The sequence below is a fragment of the Rutidosis leptorrhynchoides genome, chromosome 7, assembly GCF_046630445.1.
Source record: "Rutidosis leptorrhynchoides isolate AG116_Rl617_1_P2 chromosome 7, CSIRO_AGI_Rlap_v1, whole genome shotgun sequence".
In the NCBI taxonomy this organism is placed as follows: domain Eukaryota; kingdom Viridiplantae; phylum Streptophyta; class Magnoliopsida; order Asterales; family Asteraceae; genus Rutidosis; species Rutidosis leptorrhynchoides.
Window position 1 is genome coordinate 28,328,280 of NC_092339.1, and position 23,448 is coordinate 28,351,727.

The following is a 23,448-nucleotide window of genomic DNA, read 5'->3' on the forward strand; positions in this document are numbered from 1 at the left end:
TGTGATAATCGGTATGGACTGGTTGAAAGAAGTGAAAGCAGAGATCGTTTGTTACAAAAATGCAATTCGCATTATACGAGAAAAAGGAAAACCCTTAATGGTGTACGGAGAAAAGGGCAACACGAAGCTACATCTTATTAGTAATTTGAAGGCACAAAAACTAATAAGAAAAGGTTGCTATGCTGTTCTAGCACACGTCGAAAAAGTACAAACTGAAGAAAAGAGCATCAATGATGTTCCCATTGCAAAAGAATTTCCCGATGTATTTCCGAAAGAATTACCGGGATTACCCCCACATCGATCCGTTGAATTTCAAATAGATCTTGTACCAGGAGCTGCACCAATAGCTCGTGCTCCTTACAGACTCGCACCCAGCGGGATGAAAGAACTACAAAGCCAATTACAAGAACTTTTAGAGCGTGGTTTCATTCGACCAAGCACATCACCGTGGGGAGCTCCTGTTTTGTTTGTCAAGAAGAAAGATGGTACTTTCAGGTTGTGTATCGACTACCGAGAGTTGAACAAACTTACCATCAAGAACCGCTACCCACTACCGAGAATCGACGACTTATTTGATCAACTACAAGGCTCGTCTGTTTATTCAAAGATTGACTTACGTTCCGGGTATCATCAAATGCGGGTGAAAGAAGATGATATTCCAAAGACTGCTTTCAGAACACGTTACGGTCATTACGAGTTTATGGTCATGCCGTTTGGTTTGACTAATGCACCAGCTGTGTTCATGGACCTTATGAACCGAGTGTGTGGACCATACCTTGACAAGTTTGTCATTGTTTTCATTGATGACATACTTATTTACTCAAAGAATGACCAAGAACACGGTGAACATTTGAGAAAGGTGTTAGAAGTATTGAGGAAGGAAGAATTGTACGCTAAGTTTTCAAAGTGTGCATTTTGGTTGCAAGAAGTTCAATTCCTCGGTCACATAGTGAACAAAGAAGGTATTAAGGTGGATCCAGCAAAGATAGAAACTGTTGAAAAGTGGGAAACCCCAAAAACTCTGAAACACATACGCCAGTTTTTAGGACTAGCTGGTTACTACAGAAGGTTCATCCAAGACTTTTCCAGAATAGCAAAACCCTTGACTGCATTAACGCATAAAGGGAAGAAATTTGAATGGAATGATGAACAAGAGAAAGCGTTTCAATTATTGAAGAAAAAGCAAACTACGGCACCTATATTGTCATTGCCTGAAGGGAATGATGATTTTGTGATTTATTGTGACGCATCAAAGCAAGGTCTCGGTTGTGTATTAATACAACGAACGAAGGTGATTGCTTATGCGTCTAGACAATTGAAGATTCACGAACAAAATTATACGACGCATGATTTGGAATTAGGCGCGGTTGTTTTTGCATTAAAGACTTGGAGGCACTACTTATATGGGGTCAAAAGTATTATATATACCGACCACAAAAGTCTTCAACACATATTTAATCAGAAACAACTGAATATGAGGCAGCGTAGGTGGATTGAATTATTGAATGATTACGACTTTGAGATTCGTTACCACCCGGGGAAGGCAAATGTGGTAGCCGATGCCTTGAGCAGGAAGGACAGAGAACCCATTCGAGTAAAATCTATGAATATAATGATTCATAATAACCTTACTACTCAAATAAAGGAGGCGCAACAAGGAGTTTTAAAAGAGGGAAATTTAAAAGATGAAATACCCAAAGGATCGGAGAAGCATCTTAATATTCGGGAAGACGGAACCCGGTATAGGGCTGAAAGGATTTGGGTACCAAAATTTGGAGATATGAGAGAAATGGTACTTAGAGAAGCTCATAAAACCAGATACTCAATACATTCTGGAACGGGGAAGATGTACAAGGATCTCAAGAAACATTTTTGGTGGCCGGGTATGAAAGCCGATGTTGCTAAATACGTAGGAGAATGTTTGACGTGTTCTAAGGTCAAAGCTGAGCATCAGAAACCATCAGGTCTACTTCAACAACCCGAAATCCCAGAATGGAAATGGGAAAACATTACCATGGATTTCATCACTAAATTGCCAAGGACTGCAAGTGGTTTTGATACTATTTGGGTAATAGTTGATCGTCTCACCAAATCAGCACACTTCCTGCCAATAAGAGAAGATGACAAGATGGAGAAGTTATCACGACTGTATTTGAAGGAAGTCGTCTCCAGACATGGAATACCAATCTCTATTATCTCTGATAGGGATGGCAGATTTATTTCAAGATTCTGGCAGACATTACAGCAAGCATTAGGAACTCGTCTAGACATGAGTACTGCCTATCATCCACAAACTGATGGGCAGAGCGAAAGGACGATACAAACGCTTGAAGACATGCTACGAGCATGTGTTATTGATTTCGGAAACAGTTGGGATCGACATCTACCGTTAGCAGAATTTTCCTACAACAACAACTACCATTCAAGCATTGAGATGGCGCCGTTTGAAGCACTTTATGGTAGAAAGTGCAGGTCTCTGATTTGTTGGAGTGAAGTGGGGGATAGACAGATTACGGGTCCGGAGATTATACAAGAAACTACCGAGAAGATCATCCAAATTCAACAACGGTTGAAAACCGCCCAAAGTCGACAAAAGAGCTACGCTGACATTAAAAGAAAAGATATAGAATTTGAAATTGGAGAGATGGTCATGCTTAAAGTTGCACCTTGGAAAGGCGTTGTTCGCTTTGGTAAACGAGGGAAATTAAATCCAAGGTATATTGGACCATTCAAGATTATTGATCGTGTCGGACCAGTAGCTTACCGACTTGAGTTACCTCAACAACTCGCAGCTGTACATAACACTTTCCACGTCTCGAATTTGAAGAAATGTTTTGCTAAAGAAGATCTCACTATTCCGTTAGATGAAATCCAAATCAACGAAAAACTCCAATTCATCGAAGAACCCGTCGAAATAATGGATCGTGAGGTTAAAAGACTTAAGCAAAACAAGATACCAATTGTTAAGGTTCGATGGAATGCTCGTAGAGGACCCGAGTTCACCTGGGAGAGTGAAGATCAGATGAAGAAGAAATACCCGCATCTATTTCCAGAAGATTCGTCAACACCTTCAACAGTTTAAAATTTCGGGACGAAATTTATTTAACGGGTAGGTACTGTAGTGACCCGAACTTTTCCATGTTTATATATATTAATTGAGATTGATATTTACATGATTAAATGTTTCCAACATGTTAAGCAATCAAACTTGTTAAGACTTGATTAATTGAAATAGGTTTCATATAGACAATTGACCACCCAAGTTGACCGGTGATTCACGAACGTTAAAACTTGTAAAAACTATATGATGACATATATATGGTTATATATATAGTTAACATGATATTATGATAAGTAAACATATCATTAAATATATTAACAATGAACTACATATGTAAAAACAAGACTACTAACTTAATGATTTTTAAACGAGACATATATGTAACGATTATCGTTGTAAAGACATTTAATGTATATATATATATCATATTAAGAGATATTCATACATGATAATATCATGATAATATAATAATTTAAAATCTCATTTGATATTATAAACATTGGGTTAACAACATTTAACAAGATCGTTAACCTAAAGGTTTCAAAACAACACTTACATGTAACGACTAACGATGACTTAACGACTCAGTTAAAATGTATATACATGTAGTGTTTTAATATGTATTTATACACTTTTGAAAGACTTCAATACACTTATCAAAATACTTCTACTTAACAAAAATGCTTACAATTACATCCTCGTTCAGTTTCATCAACAATTCTACTCGTATGCACCCGTATTCGTACTCGTACAATACACAGCTTTTAGATGTATGTACTATTAGTATATACACTCCAATGATCAGCTCTTAGCAGCCCATGTGAGTCACCTAACACATGTGGGAACCATCATTTGGCAACTAGCATGAAATATCTCATAAAATTACAAAAATATGAGTAATCATTCATGACTTATTTACATGAAAACAAAATTACATATCCTTTATATCTAATCCATACACCAACGACCAAAAACACCTACAAACACTTTCATTCTTCAATTTTCTTCATCTAATTGATCTCTCTCAAGTTCTATCTTCAAGTTCTAAGTGTTCTTCATAAATTTCAAAAGTTCTAGTTTCATAAAATCAAGAATACTTTCAAGTTTGCTAGCTCACTTCCAATCTTGTAAGGTGATCATCCAACCTCAAGAAATCTTTGTTTCTTACAGTAGGTTATCATTCTAATACAAGGTAATAATCATATTCAAACTTTGGTTCAATTTCTATAACTATAACAATCTTATTTCAAGTGATGATCTTACTTGAACTTGTTTTCGTGTCATGATTCTGCTTCAAGAACTTCGAGCCATCCAAGGATCCGTTGAAGCTAGATCCATTTTTCACTTTTCCAATAGGTTTATCCAAGGAACTTAAGGTAGTAATGATGTTCATAACATCATTCAATTCATACATATAAAGCTCTCTTATTCGAAGGTTTAAACTTGTAATCACTAGAACATAGTTTAGTTAATTCTAAACTTGTTCGCAAACAAAAGTTAATCCTTCTAACTTGACTTTTAAAATTAACTAAACACATGTTCTATATCTATATGATATGCTAACTTAATGATTTAAAACCTGGAAACACGACAAACACCGTAAAACCGGATTTACGCCGTCGTAGTAACACCGCGGGCTGTTTTGGGTTAGTTAATTAAAAACTATGATAAACTTTGATTTAAAAGTTGTTATTCTGAGAAAATGATTTTTATTATGAACATGAAACTATATCCAAAAATTATGGTTAAACTCAAAGTGGAAGTATGTTTTCTAAAATGGTCATCTAGACGTCGTTCTTTCGACTGAAATGACTACCTTTACAAAAATGACTTGTAACTTATTTTTCCGACTATAAACCTATAATTTTTATGTTTATATTCATAAAATAGAGTTCAATATGAAACCATAGCAATTTGATTCACTCAAAACGGATTTAAAATGAAGAAGTTATGGGTAAAACAAGATTGGATAATTTTTCTCATTTTAGCTACGTGAAAATTGGTAACAAATCTATTCCAACCATAACTTAATCAACTTGTATTGTATATTATGTAATCTTGAGATACCATAGACACGTATACAATGTTTCGACCTATCATGTCGACACATCTATATATATTTCGGAACAACCATAGACACTCTATATGTGAATGTTGGAGTTAGCTATACAGGGTTGAGGTTGATTCCAAAATATATATAGTTTGAGTTGTGATCAATACTGAGATACGTATACACTGGGTCGTGGATTGATTCAAGATAATATTTATCGATTTATTTCTGTACATCTAACTGTGGACAACTAGTTGTAGGTTACTAACGAGGACAGCTGACTTAATAAACTTAAAACATCAAAATATATTAAAAGTGTTGTAAATATATTTTGAACATACTTTGATATATATGTATATATTGTTATAGGTTCGTGAATCAACCAGTGGCCAAGTCTTACTTCCCGACGAAGTAAAAATCTGTGAAAGTGAGTTATAGTCCCACTTTTAAAATCTAATATTTTTGGGATGAGAATACATGCAGGTTTTATAAATGATTTACAAAATAGACACAAGTACGTGAAACTACATTCTGTGGTTGAATTATTGAAATCGAATATGCCCCTTTTTATTAAGTCTGGTAATCTAAGAATTAGGGAACAGACACCCTAATTGACGCGAATCCTAAAGATAGATCTATTGGGCCCAACAAGCCCCATCCAAAGTACCGGATGCTTTAGTACTTCGAAATTTATATCATATCCGAAGGGTGTCCCGGAATGATGGGGATATTCTTATATATGCATCTTGTTAATGTCGATTACCAGGTGTTCACCATATGAATGATTTTTATCTCTATGTATGGGATGTGTATTGAAATATGAAATCTTGTGGTGTATTATTATTATGATTTGATATATATAGGTTAAACCTATAACTCACCAACATTTTTGTTGACGTTTTAAGCATGTTTATTCTCAGGTGATTATTAAGAGCTTCTGCTGTCGCATACTTAAATAAGGACAAGATTTGGAGTCCATGCTTGTATGATATTGTGTAAAAACTGCATTCAAGAAACTTATTTTGTTGTAACATATTTGTATTGTAAACCATTATGTAATGGTCGTGTGTAAACAGGATATTTTAGATTATCAGTATTTGATAATCTACGTAAAGTTTTTTTAAAACCTTTATCTATGAAATAAAGGTTATGGTTTGTTTTAAAAATGAATGCAGTCTTTGAAAAACGTCTCATATAGAGGTCAAAACCTCGCAACGAAATCAATTAATATGGAACGTTTTTAATCAATAAGAACGGGACATTTCATGCACCTGTAGCCCGATCTCCATATAGACTTGCACCTTCAGAAATGCAAGAATTACAAGACCATTTGCAAGAATTATCGGACAGTGGATTTATTCGTCCCAGTTTTTCACCTTGGGGTGCTCCTATTCTGTTCGTCAAGAAGAAGGATGGATCTATGAGAATGTGCATAGATTACAGAGAATTAAACAAATTAATGATCAAGAATCGGTACCCATTACCGAGGATTGATGATTTGTTTGATCAATTGCAAGGATCAAGTGTTTATTCTAAGATTGATCTACGCTCCGGATATCATCAGCTGAGAGTGATGGAAGAAGATGTTCCTAAAACCGCGTTCAGAACCCGTTACGGTCATTATGAATTTTTAGTCATGCCTTTTGGATTGACTAATGCTCCAGCAGTATTAATGGATCTAATGAATCGCATCTATAGACCGTATTTAGATAAATTTGTCATTGTTTTTATCGAGACATATTGATTTACTCGAAGAACAAGGAAGAACATGAGCAACACTTAAGACTGGTACTAGAGATACTCAAGAAAGAAGAATTGTACGCAAAATTTTCGAAGTGTGATTTCTGGTTACAAGAAGTACAATTTTTGGGCCATGTTGTCAGTAAACATGGAATTAAAGTTGACCCTGCCAAGATCGAAGCCATTAGTAAATGGAAAACACCGAAGACTCTAACACAAATCCGCCAATTCTTAGGTCTTGCTGGTTACTACCGAAGATTCATTCAAGATTTCTCTAGAATCGCCAAACCCTTAACTGCATTAACTCAAAAGGGAAAGAAGTATGATTGGTCCACGGAACAGGAATCCTCATTCCAGTTATTAAAGAAGAAGTTAACGTCTGCACCCATTTTGTCATTATCAGAAGGAAATGATGATTTAGTGATCTATTGTGACGCTTCGCGCCAAGGTTTAGGATGTGTATTAATGCAACGCACAAAAGTTATCGCATATGCCTCACGACAACTAAAAATTCATGAAAAGAACTATACGACGCACGATTTGGAACTTGGAGCAGTAGTTTTTGCACTCAAAATATGGAGACACTACCTATATGGCACCAAGTGTACAGTGTACACTGACCATAAGAGTCTTCAGCATATTTTTGATCAAAAACAACTCAATATGAGGCAACGTCGCTGGGTAGAGTTGTTAAACGATTACGATTGTGAAATCCGTTACCACCCCGGAAAGGCTAATGTTGTAGCTGATGCCCTAAGTCGAAAAGAAAGAGTAAAACCTCTTAGGGTCCGAGCTTTGAATATTACAATTCATACTGATCTCACAAAGCAAATTCAAGCAGTACAGTTAGACCCTTTAAAAGAAGAAAATGAAAAAGGCGAAATGAGCAGAGGGTTAGAAAAACAGCTTGAAGTAAAAGCCGATGGAACCCTGTATTTTGCTGGTAGGATATGGGTACCAAGACATGGTAACCTAAGGCAACTAGTACTAGATGAAGCACACAAAACGAGGTACTCAATTCACCCAGGAAATGGGAAAATGTACCACGATCTCAAGAAGTTCTATTGGTGGCCTAATATGAAGATAGAAATTGCTACTTATGTAAGCAAATGTTTGACGTGTGCAAAGGTCAAAGCTGAGCACCAAAAGCCGTCGGGATTACTGCAACAACCAGAAATTCCGCAGTGGAAATGGGAAAGAATAACCATGGATTTCATTACGAAATTGCCAAGGACTACAAGTAGTCATGATACTATTTGGGTGATAGTTGATCGTTTAACTAAATCAGCTCACTTTCTACCAATAAAGGAGACAGACAGTATGGAGAAATTAGCACGCCTATATTTGAAGGAAGTAGTTTCCAGGCATGGTGTACCTATCTCCATCATATCTGATCGCGACACCCGATTCACATCACGTTTCTGGCAGTCATTACAAAAAGCATTAGGAACTCGATTAGATATGAGCACCGCTTATCACCCACAGACAGATGGTCAAAGTGAAAGAACAATACAAACATTGGAAGACATGTTACGGGCATGCGTGATTGACTTTGGAACCAGTTGGGATCGACACTTACCGTTGGCAGAATTTTCATACAAATAACAGCTATCATACGAGCATCAACGCAGCGCCATTTGAAGCACTTTACGGTAGAAAGTGCAGATCTCCTATCTGTTGGAGTGAAGTAGGAGAAAGACAACTTACTGGACCAGAAATTATTCACGAAACCACCGAAAAGATCATTCAAATACAACAGCGATTGAAAACGGCCATGAGTCGCCAAAAGAGTTATGCTGATGTAAGAAGAAAACCGCTAGAATTTCAAGTAGGCGACAAAGTCATGTCGAAAGTGTCATCCTGGAAAGGCGTAGTACGATTCGGTAAACGAGGAAAGTTAAGTCCTAGGTACGTAGGACCCTTTGAAATCACCGAAAGAATTGGAACAGTTGCTTATCGATTAAAGCTACTGTGATGACCCGAAAATTTCTGACCAAATTTAAACTTAATCTTTGTATGATTAACATTTCCGACACGATAAGCAAAGTCTGTAATATTGAGTCACGACAGTTTTGGAACTATATTCATATAATCAATTATTCTTTGACTGTTCCCTATGATTCACGAACAATATATATATATATATATATATATATATATATATATATATATATATATATATATATATATATATATATATATATATGATTTCAAGTTATTTAGTAAACGATAGCAACATTCGTTTGTTAATTCGATTAATATTTAGATAAGTGAACTAAAACGTTTAAAATAAACAAGTAAAACACTAATTTGCTACAGTATTTTCGAATTACTACAGTACCCAAAATGCTACAGTGTTTTCGAAAATCACTATTTGCTACAGTAAAAATTAACTTTGCTACAGTACAAATTGACTTTGCTACAGTAACTTTGCTACAGGAAAACACTATTTCAAAATAAAAAAAATGTACATATGTATATGTATATACTACGAGACGATAATTTATAGAAGTAAATGACCAAAACACTCGAAATTTTAAGATACACTTTGAGTGATATAATTTAGGGATAATTTAAGTTTATATTTTGACAAAGGTATGAGTCACTAAACAAAAAGTACTAGTTTTCTCAGCGTACGAAAGGGCGTTCGAAAAACCGGAACCAGGACATAAGTCGAGTGACAACGTACGACTTATCGGAACAAAAATTACAAGTCAACTATGCACGTAAATTTAATATAATATATAATTAATTAATTTAAATTATATATATTATATTTATATTTTATTATGTCGACAAATGTTAGGACAAAAACATGTGGGCTGGAAAAATAGGGCCATGCGATCGCATGGCCTGTGGCCTTCAAACCCATGCGATCGCATGGGAGGTCTAGCCAGGCGAGGTCTATAAATTTCATCGATTTCGGCTCAGTTTACACACATATATATTCATCTTACTCCGTATTTATATTATTATTATTATTATTATTATTATTATTATTATTATTATTATTATTATTATTATTATTATTATTATTATTATTATTATTATTATTATTAATCTAATTATTATTAGTATTATACCTAAAATACTACGACAAGGTCATGAGCGTGTCACTTTCAAAATATGTTTTCAAGCGGGATAGAGTTAAGGAAATTATGGGTTATTGCCATGGAGGTTATGGGTAATGTTCGGGGGTATATTTATGAATCAAATCTAGTGTTTATTATCTCCGTTACGTCTACGTACTTTTCTACAATATTGATATGTTGAGATCTACAGTTATTTGGTAATCCGTGTTTCGATCACATTTTGGTGAACGACTTTATATGCTGCTAAGGTGAGTTTATAGTATCCCTTTTTAAATACTTTAAATATTTTTGGGCTGAGAATACATGCAAATGCTTTATTAACCGATATACAATATTTATATGTGTGAGTTTCATTTGCTCCCTTTTTAATTGCTTTTGCAATCTATATTTTTGGGCTGAGAATACATGCACTTTATTTTAAACGCAATGGATACAATTACATACTAAATTCTACACCGAGTTTGAATTGAAAATCCCTTAGCTTTGGTAATTAGTAACTGTCGGTTATAAGAACCGATGGGCGCGAATAGAGGTATACGGATCCATAGGGCTTGATATCCCCGTCTGAGCTAGAGCACTAGCCTTTTAACGGACGCATGCTATTTGAGAAGCGTACACGTTGGTTTGCGTGTATTATTAAGATGATTATACAAAGGGTATAAATTATATATACGTTAAGTTTAGTTACCAGGGTGCTCAATTTCGTAGAATATTTTGATAAACGTTTCTGGATGAAACAACTGAAATCTTGTGATCCACCTTTATATACAGATTATATGAAACATTAAAACTATGAACTCACCAACCTTTGTGTTGACACTTTTTAGCATGTTTATTCTCAAGTTTCCTAGAAGTCTTCCGCTGTTTGCTTGGATGTTAGACAAGCTATGTGCATGGAGTCTTACATGACATATTTTTCAAGGAAACGTTGCATTCACCAAATCATCACCATGTATCTTATTTTGACTGCATTGTCAACGGAAGTACTGTTGTAAACTATTATTTATGGTGATTGTCTATATGTAGAAATCATCAGATGTCGAAAACCTTTGATTTAAATATTCATTTATGGTGTGCCTTTTTAAAAGAATGTAATGTTTACAAAACGTATCATATAGAGGTCAAATACCTCGCAATGAAATCAATGAATGACGTGTTCGTCCATATGGATTTGGAGCGATCGTCACAGCTACCGTAAGAACTTAGTAGTGTTCACAACACATTTCACGTGTCAAATTTGAAGAAATGTTTAGCTGAAGAGGTTGTCGTAATTCCTCTTGACGAAATACGAATCAATGATAAACTCCATTTTATCGAAGAACCTGTTGAAATCATGGACCGTGAGGTCAAACAATTAAAACAAAGCAAAATACCGATAGTTAGGGTTCGTTGGAATGTAAGACGAGGACCCGAGTTTACTTGGGAACGTGAAGATCAATTGAAGCAAAAGTATCCACATTTGTTCACTGATATCGCTCACGAAACAGGTACTACTCAAAATTTCGGGACGAAATTTTCTTTAACGGGGAGGTACTGTGATGACCCGAAAATTTTTGACTTATTTAAACCAATTCTCTATACGATTTATTATTTTAACACGTTAAACAAAGTCTGTTAGATTGAGTCTCAAAATTTTAGAACTGTTTCATATATACAATTACCTTTGATTACTCTCGACGATTCATGAACAATTATATGTATATATATATATATATATATATATATATATATATATATATATATATATATGTACAAGTAAAAACGACTTTCCTACAGTAAAACCCTATTTGCTACAGTAAAAACGACTTTGCTACAGTAAAACACTATTTGCTACAGTACAATAGTTGCTACAGTAAACACTATTTGTACAGTACAATATTTGCTACAGTAAACACTATTTGATATCGACGAACTAGCAAACAAAAACGGAAAAGGCGGCCATGCGATCGCATGGCAAAAACACTGAAAACTCATGCGATCGCATGAGCTACAGTAAATCGAAAAGTACTATAAAAGGCCAGTTTGTTCGACGATATACTTCATATTTTATTTTCATATGTAATTTAAATTTAAATTTATAATTATAATTATAATTTTAATTTAAGTTTAATAATAATAAAGTATATTCGAGGGTGTTTTAATTCGGGTTTCAAACCGCTTTAAGCTAAGGAAATATTGAGTATTGTTCGGGGTATTGTTCTTGAATCCAAGGCCAACCATACAGTCGTCTACCATCATTACGTCTATGCAATTTGCCTACAATATTGAGTCTCAATATTGAACTGTGAGTTATAGATCCCTTTTTAAATACTTTAAATATTTTTGGGCTGAGAATACATGCAATTTATTTAAACGCAATAAGATACAAGTACATACTAAATTCTACACTGAGTTAAACCGAAAATTCCCTAACTTTGGTAACTAGTATCTGCCAGTACATAGGATATGGACTGGTGGGCGCGAATAATTGTGTATGGATCCATAGGGCTTGGCATCCCCGTCCGAGCTAGAGCGCTAGCCTTTTAACGGACGTATGTTATTTGAGTTTAAGACACATTGGTTTGCGTGTATTAAAACGAATGGGGTAATTATCACTATAGCGTTAAGTTTAGTTACCAGGGTGCTCTGTTACGTAGAATCTATTGATAAACTTTTGATGAAATCTTGTGGTCTATCTTTATATATGTTTATGACTCGGGCAATTAAACCTATAACTCACCAACATTCGTGTTGACTTTTTAGCATGTTTTATTCTCAGGTCCTTAGAATGCTTCCGCTGTGATGTGCTTGCTGCCTGCATGGAGTCTCTCATGCTTTGTACGAAGTTTATTGCATTCAAAATAAAACTGCGTTGTGTAATAAATAATTGGACTGTGATGTCAACCTGTAAATTAAAGACTTATGTATTTCGGGGTTTTGCTTATACCTAAGCACTCGCCCACATGTTTATAACTTTCTATTTTTAGAAAGTCACTTATTTTAATGAATGCAATATTTTATCAAAACGTATCATATAGAGGTCAAAACCTCACTGTGGAATCAATGATTAACGTGCCGCGTCAATAGCGATTTTGACGGGTCGTTACACAAATAATCTTGCAACCATGGCCTTACGCGGAGCCGCCATGGTGCAAAGAAAAAGTGCGCGCAACACATGTAAAGTGTTGCGCAACGCACATAAAATCTTGCGACCATGGACTTATGCGAAGCCGTCATTGGTGCAAAGTGCGCGCAACACATGCAAAGTGTTGCGCAACGCACTAAAAATATTGCAACCATGGACTTATGCGGAGCAGCCATGGTGCAAATTCAAAGTGCCCACGACACATGTATAGTGCACAACGCACATATCCAATAAGATTATTAACAAATCATAATTAATGTGAACAAAGATTTCAAAGACGATATCATCGTGTCTTGTTATATAAGGATTTAATTAAGCTGTGGGAAAACGTAAAAAACTTTCGATAGAAACTAATTCCTTGTACACAGCCAACAAGGCATGGATAGTTGACCCAGATTGAATTTTAATTAATATGTAAGCTTATACACTTTCCAGTTTCAATATTAATCAAAACGTAATAAAATCAATCAAAATTGTCAACCCGATATCCCTTTAAAAAAAAAAGATCGGAGAGATGCGTCTCCGTTTGAGTTACAACATCTCCGTTTGTTCACATGCCTTTTTTGAAAAGGATTAGATTAACAAATAACTTCATGAGTAGGTTTCAAGATCTAAAACGATACATGGACGTGAGTATTATTATAATAGCCATGAATGTGGTAATTTGCTTAAATGTTTTGTGTAATCGAAACTGCATAATTGTTATTATAATGGATAATAATAAACACCAATCATCATAAGTATCTCCGCACATCTATTTTTCTTTAAGTGTGTGGGGCGTCAGTTATGTATGTGACGGTTCTGAAAGCTTCCTTTATTTTTTTCAGCAACCAATCATGCATTTTTTGATTTAATAAATATATATTTTATATAATTAATTATATTTTTTCACCAATTTCCAATCAGATTTTACCACATCACCCTACCCAATATATGATACCAAGGTTGCAAAAGACGTGAGACTGGGTCGAGACGGTCGGGTCCTAAAAAGGTCGAGTCGTTCGAGACGGGGTTCGAGACGGGGGTCGAGACGGACGTTGACCAAAGTTGACTTTTAAATATATAAGTATATAAATGTATATATGTGTACATATTTTAAAGCCAAAAACTTTAATTAACTAATTTGTACTCATACTTACTATCACCATTAATATAATGCAGAAAATTCAAACTAAAATACGACAAATTTGACCGATTTTACCGACTTTCTGGCTTTTCCGAATTTTGAGAGACTTTGACCTGATTTTTTTCGACTTTGACCCGAATTTTGACCGTTGACTGTCATATTAGACGGTTTTTTTCGAGACGAGACGGGCTAGTCACCAAACCGTCGCAACGGACGTCGAGACGGCTCGAGACGGGGTGTTTTGCAACAGTGTATGATACAAAAAACTAACACATCGATTAAAAATTGTCATAAACTGACTATGACATGTCATAGTCAAATAACACTTTTTGACCAAAAAGTGCACTAACTGCTCGTGACGGCCACATTCACCATCTGAAATGGTCTTATTTGACCAGATGATTTTCATATGATAAAAAGTCGAATCTCTTGTAGCACAATCAGGAATTTCACTATCCCCTGAGAAAGATGGGAATATGCAAACTATTTCGTCTTTATCTATGTTATATAGGAAATCGTGTTGCATATCAAGACAAAAGCAACACAAAAGCGTTAACATGTGATGGCGGTAGTTTAGTCGTGAGCATTTGTTCGATTTTGTGATGTTGTTAAGCTCGATAGTTCCTAGGGATGGCAATTGATCTAAAAAAAACCCGTGATCCGCGGGTACCCGCGCCCGTGATGGGCGGATAATTTTAGAAAACTTCACCCGCGGGTACGTGGCGGGTAAAATTTTGTACCCGTTGACGGGTCACGGGCAGGCGATGGATGTACTTGATCCGTTGAGGAGAAAATCCGATCCGTAAATCCATAAAAACCGCTTGAGCAATCTGCGGATATATCCGTCAATTAAAATTTTTTATACTCATATTTTCTATGCGACTAATAATTTACTCTTATAACACATAACCTATGCAATTGACGAAAGCTAAAGATCACTGAGAACTGAACATTGAGGTTGTCATGTGACATTATGAGCAATACAAGTAATCTTATAATTCTGCATCACGTTCCTAAATTTTAGTCAACTAAAGAAATTAATGCAATAGTGATAACCAAATCTCTGGCGAACGTATTTAACAATGAAGTACAAATTAATGAATGAATATATAAAAAAAGAATCCAAGACTTTATTTTTTTTTTCTCGTTTTGTTTTTTCCTCAAAGTTGATCTCCTGTAAAACTAATACGTTTAAGAACAAACCAAAAACCGGGTAGGGGGAACCTGGAAGGCCAAACAACAATGTAATCAAACAATGTTAATGATTTGATGGAAATTTTATAATTATTAAGTATGTAGATTAATTAATATATGCTATTGAGAAATTAAATTGTGAGAGGGCAAATTAGGTATTATGAATTGAAAACCATACAAGAAACGTCTAATTGATAACTATACGGGCCAGAATGATAACTAACTATACGTCACTAACTTTGTTTTCTATACGGGCCAGAATGTGAGTGTTTAAGTACTCAGATCTGGGCTATAATTAGGCCCATAACTATCTATCACAAAACAGTCAGTCCATCATCGTGGTGCAACACCGTCATCTGCCGGAGATAGATCGTGAGCGATTACAGTCTACGGCGACGATCAACCTCATATCGGCCACTATACACGGTATATCTATGTATCTTTTTGTGTTCACCAATTAAACAACATATGTGTTCTGAATCTGTAATAGTATTACCTAACAATTTCAGCTTAGTTTTTTTATTTATGATATAGATTGTATGGTTACTAGGTTTATAATTTTTCTGGAAATTAATTTTTTTCGAAAAGCAAGATCCTGGAAATTAATTGTATATAGGTTTATATGAAAGTTGAAAGAAGTCAATAATATTAATTATGTCGATGCTAGAGAAGACAATATTAGTGAAAATAATTGAACATAGTATAGTTGTTTTTTATGGATACTCAAATGGATAGTGTTTATAAGATGAATTTGATAGTTACATATGGAGCTTTAGATTTGTTGAATCACTGGTTTGCATAAAATAAATCCTTATTTATAATTCGAGATTCGTAAAATCAGTTGGTGTGTTTTGATTAATTAACAGTGATATCAGCTTTGGCAGTGTATAAATGTATAATTCATTATCAGATCCACAGTTAATTATTTAGTGCAATTTTACTCATTTCTATAGTTAGAGCAGTGTAGAAGTGAAGTTTATGAAGCAGATGACCAGATCAGCCAGAGTGTAAAAATACACTTGTTTTGTACTTTACTTGAAGTTATATTCTGTCGTTACAGTACAAGATAGTAAACCTTTGTAGGAAAATAGATGATTAAATCCTAAGTGTTAGATGGAAGGAATAATAAAACATAAGCGCTGAATTGTATCTTTTTGTTGGCCAATCAACGTCGGTAATAATCATGTTACCGAGTTTTGTTTCTGAATAACAACTATTCCTTTTTTTCTTATTTTTTATCGTCCCGTGATGCTAAATTACAAAGGAGTTGTTGTTCACTCGTATATGCGTATGTTATGTAAAGTTTGAGCACTTGGGGACAAGACTTATTTCCTAGTTGGCTAAGGAGTTGAGAAACTGATGTCCTTAAAGTGACTTGAACTCATAAATTAAGGTTCACAGGTACAACCACGATCGATTGCTCACTTTAAAGTAATATATCTCCTTAATGGCAATCTTTAATCTTTTATTTGTAGATGTTTGTTAGTTATCTTGTTTTTGTCAAAACAACTTCAAATTTGTTTGCTGAATAAACCAAGTGCCTATTTACTTTGAAATTAAAGATTAATTGCCTAGGGAGATTATTCGGTCACCCATTTTTCCTGTATACTTTTGACTTATTCATTCACCCTAACTTATGAGATTAATCTCTCACCATAAAAAACCTTACCACTCCCCATTCAGCCATCTCCTTTACCAAATTACCCCATCGTTCGTTGCCTTATTTCACGCCTTCTTTACCCAGATCTTTCTTGCTCCAGTAATTAAATTTCTTGCAAAATACTTTGTTTATCCCCTTACCCCATACAAACCCTTATATTAAACCCTTACTACAATCAATAATTTTCCCCAATTTCGCATATTACATCCAGATTTTGGTTCCAAGTTCTTGTTAGAGGCAAACTTATTCACGGAAATTAATCAAATATAGTGTTAGTGGTGTTAGGTGGAACCATATCACGTGCTCTTCTTCAATCCGTTGCAGATGCTTCTTTGCAAGAAATTGATTAGGTTTTGCATTAATATAATTATTATGCTTTTATAATTAAGTTACATTGAAGATTTTTGTTGTTATGCTACAGAGCTTATTTGCCAGATTAACTATAATGCAATTAATCACACTTTTAAAATGAAATGATATGTTACATTTTGGTTTAAAAGTTTGCATTGAGGTATTTGAGTTTGAAATATTGAATTGGTAGTGTTATTCATGTGTAGTTATGATTGTTGACATGTTCCTGTATTTCAAGCCATTGATTTATGCTTATCATAGAAGCTTAGGAATTGTGAATATTCATTATGTGTATAGTATCTATATCGTAATATATACGCAGGCACGCAGCTCTGAAATTGTGAATATTCATACTGAAATTGTGAATGTATATTACTACTAGTTTGCTAATATATAGTTTGTGAATATATATATGCTTTAAAATTATTTGTTCTGTGTCTACTTTTCATTTCGTAAAATTGCGAATATGTATGGTCTCGAAATTGTGAAAATAAATTTCACCCCCAATTTACTAATCTGTATGTATAGTACTTTGCTGGTGTTAATTGCTTCATATCTAGGGGTGGGGATAAAATTGTCATTTATATCATTAAGACGGTTCATTCATTACAATAAGTAAACTTGATTTATTCTTAACTTCTTTGCAGGAGTATTGCTGTCAAATTTGTACTCTTCTCACACCATTTTTGGTAAAAAGTGGATGAAGACCAGTTGTATAATCTACTAGTCATACACCTAACCCTTGAACATCTTCACATAATATTCAAACAAATTGGCCAAATCAATCAATCATAACAAAGGCACTATGATTGAACCTCTACCTAACGTCTCGTCTATTTCTTCCTCGGTTCTCTCTTTTCTTGATTCTGAACTACACACTATCGATGATCTTCAACAAGCTCCAAAACTTGTTTCCGATTTGCAGAACGATTGTAATCGTTTGGATCAGAGCCTAACAGATTTAAACCAAAAGCTTGGTACTTGTTTGCTTGCTTACTCTACATACTCAGATCAAGTAGGAGTCCTCTTTAACGACATAAATGCCAAATTAAGCAGTTTTCAATATTCTATATCAGGTAATGAACTTGCTACATGAGTATTTAAACATTCAATGAATAATATTATTGTCTTTTTGTAGTTTTACTTGCATATTTATATCTATTTTTCTGTTTATTTACGCGTAACTATGTGTGTGCAGATGGAGAGGGAGAAGAACAGAGGGAAAGATCAGAAAGCTTCTTGGGGAAGGAGTTGCCAGCACTTGCTCGTGAAGTGGCTAGGGTTGAGGCAGTTAGAGTATATGCTGGTTAGTTTTAAACTTATAAAAATATCATCTTAGGTTTATACTCTCTTTCAAATATATTATTTATTTATTTATATATTTTGTTGCTAAATTGGTATAGAATATGGATTTACTCTGCCAATAAAACATAGATGTAATGCTTTTCATATTGATATCGACCTGAAAATGTTGCTTTTAATGGCTCAAATAACTCTGAGGTTAACTAATTAACAAAATACATAGTTATATGATGGTAATATTTGCATATTGTGGGTACATTGACCATTAAAGGTGTTACTTTCTTATGGTTTAGTGAATAACATGTGTTGGTATCGGACATAGTTTGTTAGGAGAATCTTTAACTCTACAAATTCACTCTTTTAAGTGTTTGCTTGGTGTCTTCGAGTTTATTAAGAAATGGGAGTTGTTGAAGTGGGAGCTTTATTGGTATGTTTCTATGCTAAATTTTATGTTGCTTTTATCATAAATAAAATTTTAAATTTCATTGTAAATTTCTAATATCTTGCAGAAACTGCATTAAAACTTGACACTTTGGTCGGAGACATAGAAGATGCGGTCTCATCCAGTGTAAATAGAAATTTAAGGAAGCAAACATCTTCCCAGAATTCGGAGGTGAGCAAGCAAATAGCTATGATTAACTGCTGCTTCTATACTGGTACAAGCGGCAGTTTTGACCCATTTAGTAATGAGTTGGTTGATTTCTGATATTGTTAATCTTAAATGGGCCAAACATTAACTTTTAGCTGAAGATGGAACATGTTCAATGGGCCAATCTATTGAATGGGGTGAAAGTTGTGTACTTTTAGCGCATACAACATCCTAAATCGTTCTATTTGGAAAATCTAGATTATTATCGTGATAATATTGAATTGGGGCGATGACGAATATACCCAACTCATTCATAGTCTATGCAGAAAGTAACCTATTACAACCGTAGATGATCTGACCCAACCCGCCCGACCCATATCTTGGAACCTATAATAAAGTAATCATTTCTCACCCTTCTGATCTCGCAGGAATCATGTTTTGCTGCTATTAATGCTCTCAAACTGGCAGAAGATGTTCTAACTAAGGTTTTAAGAACACGCCCTCAATGGTCTCGTCTCATATCAGCTGTTGATCACAGGGTGGATCGAGCATTAGCCATTCTAAGACCTCAAACAATTGCCGATTATCGGTCCCTTCTTACCTCCCTTAACTGGCCCCCGCCATTGTCTACTTTAAGCCACGCTAATCCAGAAGCAAAGAAATCGGCTGAATCTACAAATCCTCTTTTAACGATGCATGGTGACCTCAAACACCAATATTGTGACAGTTTTCTTGTACTGTGCAAACTACAAGAATTGCAAACACAACGAAAGTTCAGACAACTTCAAGGGCATAATCTTGAAATTACGCTGCATCAGCCGCTTTGGGCCATTGAAGAGCTTGTGAACCCTATATCAATTGCATCTCAACACCATTTTTCTAAATGGGCTGACAAGCCCGAACTTATTTTCGCTCTGGTATATAAAATAACTCGTGATTATGTCGATTCGATGGACGAGTTATTGCAGCCACTCGTTGATCAAGCGATGCTGTCAGGTTACTCGTGCAGAGAAGAATGGATTTCAGCAATGGTAACATCTTTATCAACTTATATGGCAAAGGAAATTTTCCCTAATTATATAAGTCAGCTCGATGAAGAGAATACTACCGAAAATCGATCACTAGCTAGAATATCGTGGTTACATTTTATTGACCTGATGATTTCATTTGATAAAAAAGTCAAATCTCTCGTAGCACAATCAGGGATTACGTTATCACTTGAGGAAGATGGGAATATGCAATCTGTATCATCTTTATCTGTCTTCTGTGATCGACCCGACTGGCTTGATTTGTGGGCTGAGATAGAACGAAGTGACGCAATCGATAAACTGAGACCTGAAATCGAGGATGAGAAAAAATGGTTGACGGAAGTTCAAGAATCGGGTCTTGTTTTAGGTTCAGAATCGTACGGGTCACCTGCAATATCGAGTTCTTTTCTTAGGCGTTTATCGTCAGTTATCGAACGGTGCCGATCGGTTCCACGTGTTGAATTAAGAGCGAGATTTATTAGATTAGCAGGTGCGCCGATTGTACATCATTTACTAGATTTCTTACTTTTAAGATGTCAAGAAGCCGAAGGGTTGACTGCTTTGACTGACGATGATGCTTTGATTAAAGTTACAAAGTGTATTAATGCAGCACGGTATTTTGAGTCGGTTTTGAAAGAATGGTGTGAAGAAGTGTTTTTTCTTGAAATGGAATTGGATAATGGTGGTATAATTGATGAGGAAATTAGTAAGTTAGAGAAATTTAGGACCGAATGGGTCGAAAAGTTAACGACAGTTATTTTAAGGGGATTTGATGCTTGCAGTCGTGATTATATGAAGAACAAGAAGCAGTGGACGGAAAGAATCGAAGAAGGTTGGGCGGTGTCCAGGTCATTTATCGTAGCGCTTGATTATTTGCAAGCGAAAATGTCAGTTTTGGAGTTAAATTTAAATAAGATAGATTTTGTTGGAGTATGGAGAAATTTGGCTAGTGCTATTGATTCTCTTATCTTTAGTGGTGTGTTTATGAGTTATGCAAAGTTTAATGATGGTGGTGTAGAAAGACTAGCGAATGATTTGGCGGTTTTGTTTGGTGTTTTTAAATCTTGGTGTTTGAGACCCGAAGGGTTCTTTCCGAAATCAAGTGAAGGTTTGAAAGTGTTGAAAATGGAAGATAGACAACATCGTGGTAGCGTTGAAGGAGGGGACAGGTGGCTCAATCTGAATGGAATAAGGCATTTGACTCCGCCTGAAGTCGAAAGAATCGTGAATAGTCGGGTGTTTGGATGAACATTTCAAGTTTTACAGGTGCTGCTAACTTAGGATGGTTAATGAGTTACTAATTTATGGATCTGAAATGCAGGTGAAGCTTGAATTAAACTAAGCGGCATTGTTTACTTTTATTCCGTATTAAATGTTGTTAGAATATGCCTATGTTTGGGATGTTTGGGAAGAGTGGGAAGGGGTCTCTGTTTCTATGTTTTTTATAAACGTACCATTTTTCAGATTAAGTGACAAAAAAATAACAATGAGCTATACAGAAAAAGTAAATAGGTCCTAACTCTTACCTTGATCAAGTATTATATGTAACTGGTTTGATTTTTAGTTGATGAAAAATAGACATTCTTTAGCAAATTACATATTTAAATTCCCATAATCAGTTATCTTATTAATTATGCACTTGATCAATTGAGAAAGACAATATAAACACACACAGATATTATATTAGTAACTTGTATCTAAATAACAGGCTAATATCTGTCTGATTGAGTCAAACAACACATGGTATGTGGTATAACCTGATAATAAGACAAATACACGATGTATCTGCTCGACTCTAAGACATTCAAACACAGACGCACACTATTGCTGCAGAAGATCTCTGATGCTATTCACATCAACGCCGTTTTTTTCCATCGAATCCAGTAGTTGCGATAGTCGGTCTCCTAAATTGTCCCCTTCTGTTCTTAAGCTCTTAATGTAATTGCATGTCTCTTTAAGTGTCTTTGATGCTGGTACCTTTTTCATAATATTTATACAAGTTAGCTTTAACATATTACTTGCATACATCATTCTAAGATTACCATAATTAGTAATAACAAACTAGTAAAATTATAACAACGCGCGTACCCTAGTTTTGTTGCTGGTAGAACTTGAAGCTGGTAGCAACGCCTGCAATTTCAACACGAGATTATTTATCTCGTGTTCTGAGTTCTTAGAAGCTCTCGTTCTACGATTAGACATGATTGACTAAAGGTATGTTTATCTCTGTTATAATTGAAACGACTATATATCTTAATAAGGCAGTGGGATTTATAGCTTGTAGACAAATTTAGTTAGAAAAATACCATAATCATACCAACAGTGTTGTCTGCTGCTGATTATATAATCTTGGGCTGGGTCCAAATGTTTCACTATATTGCACTTTAAGGAGCTACAAACATGTATGGGTCTTTCCAATTAAGGGTTCTCTGGGGGACCCATTTTGGTTATTTAACCTATTGGGACACGTGTTTATTGCTAAATGAGGGTCCATTATAAGTAACTAAAGATGTGTAAGCACCACCTAAAAGATAGTTTCTGGTACGAGTATGGTAGGGGTTCTCTTAACCTCTTCTTGTCTGTTTCATATCTTTAAATCTGTGCTTTTGTTATTCCAATTTAGTACTTAAAAATAACTTAGATTGATGTTCATATTTGAGCAATTTTATATGATAAGATTGTTTTCCTTTGCTTGATTTCGGGCAGCAAAATTGTTTTTAGTTTATATAATAATTGATTGAAATGGTTTTTGTTTAGTTTATATGGCATACACAACCACCAGTTCACCAAACATAGCATGTGATAAATGACAGTCCATTTCACATTTTAAGTAAGTAGTGGGTTGGTTTATTCTCTTAATTGGGCCTTGGCTGACACTCATGGACTAATATTAGTCCAAATGTTTGGTTCAATAATATTAACCTGAGAAATTGTTCAAAATACACTTTTTTTTTTTAAGGCTTCAAACAAAATACACTTTTTTAAAAAAAATTATCTTTTTACACCATTCGGTAGACGAAATTTCTGTCTACCACCTTTATCTGTCGTCTACTACCATTTTTACAAAGTAGTAGACAGTGAGAACAAAGCAGTAGACAGTCAATTACAAGGTAGCTGACCGTCTACTGCCT

At 34.9% G+C, this 23,448-nt stretch overlaps 1 protein-coding gene across 1 annotated transcript; it reads left to right on the forward strand.

The window, feature by feature from the left end:
* The first annotated feature begins 15,703 nt into the window (after window positions 1-15,703).
* LOC139857133 (RINT1-like protein MAG2) lies at window positions 15,704-21,915 on the forward strand. Its single transcript, XM_071845862.1, has 5 exons — window positions 15,704-15,813; window positions 18,046-18,474; window positions 18,597-18,704; window positions 19,210-19,313; window positions 19,718-21,915. Exons 2-5 carry the CDS (start codon window positions 18,204-18,206, stop codon window positions 21,563-21,565), a joined length of 2,331 nt encoding a protein of 776 aa, XP_071701963.1. The 5' UTR covers window positions 15,704-15,813; window positions 18,046-18,203; the 3' UTR covers window positions 21,566-21,915.
* The last annotated feature ends 1,533 nt before the right edge of the window (window positions 21,916-23,448 follow it).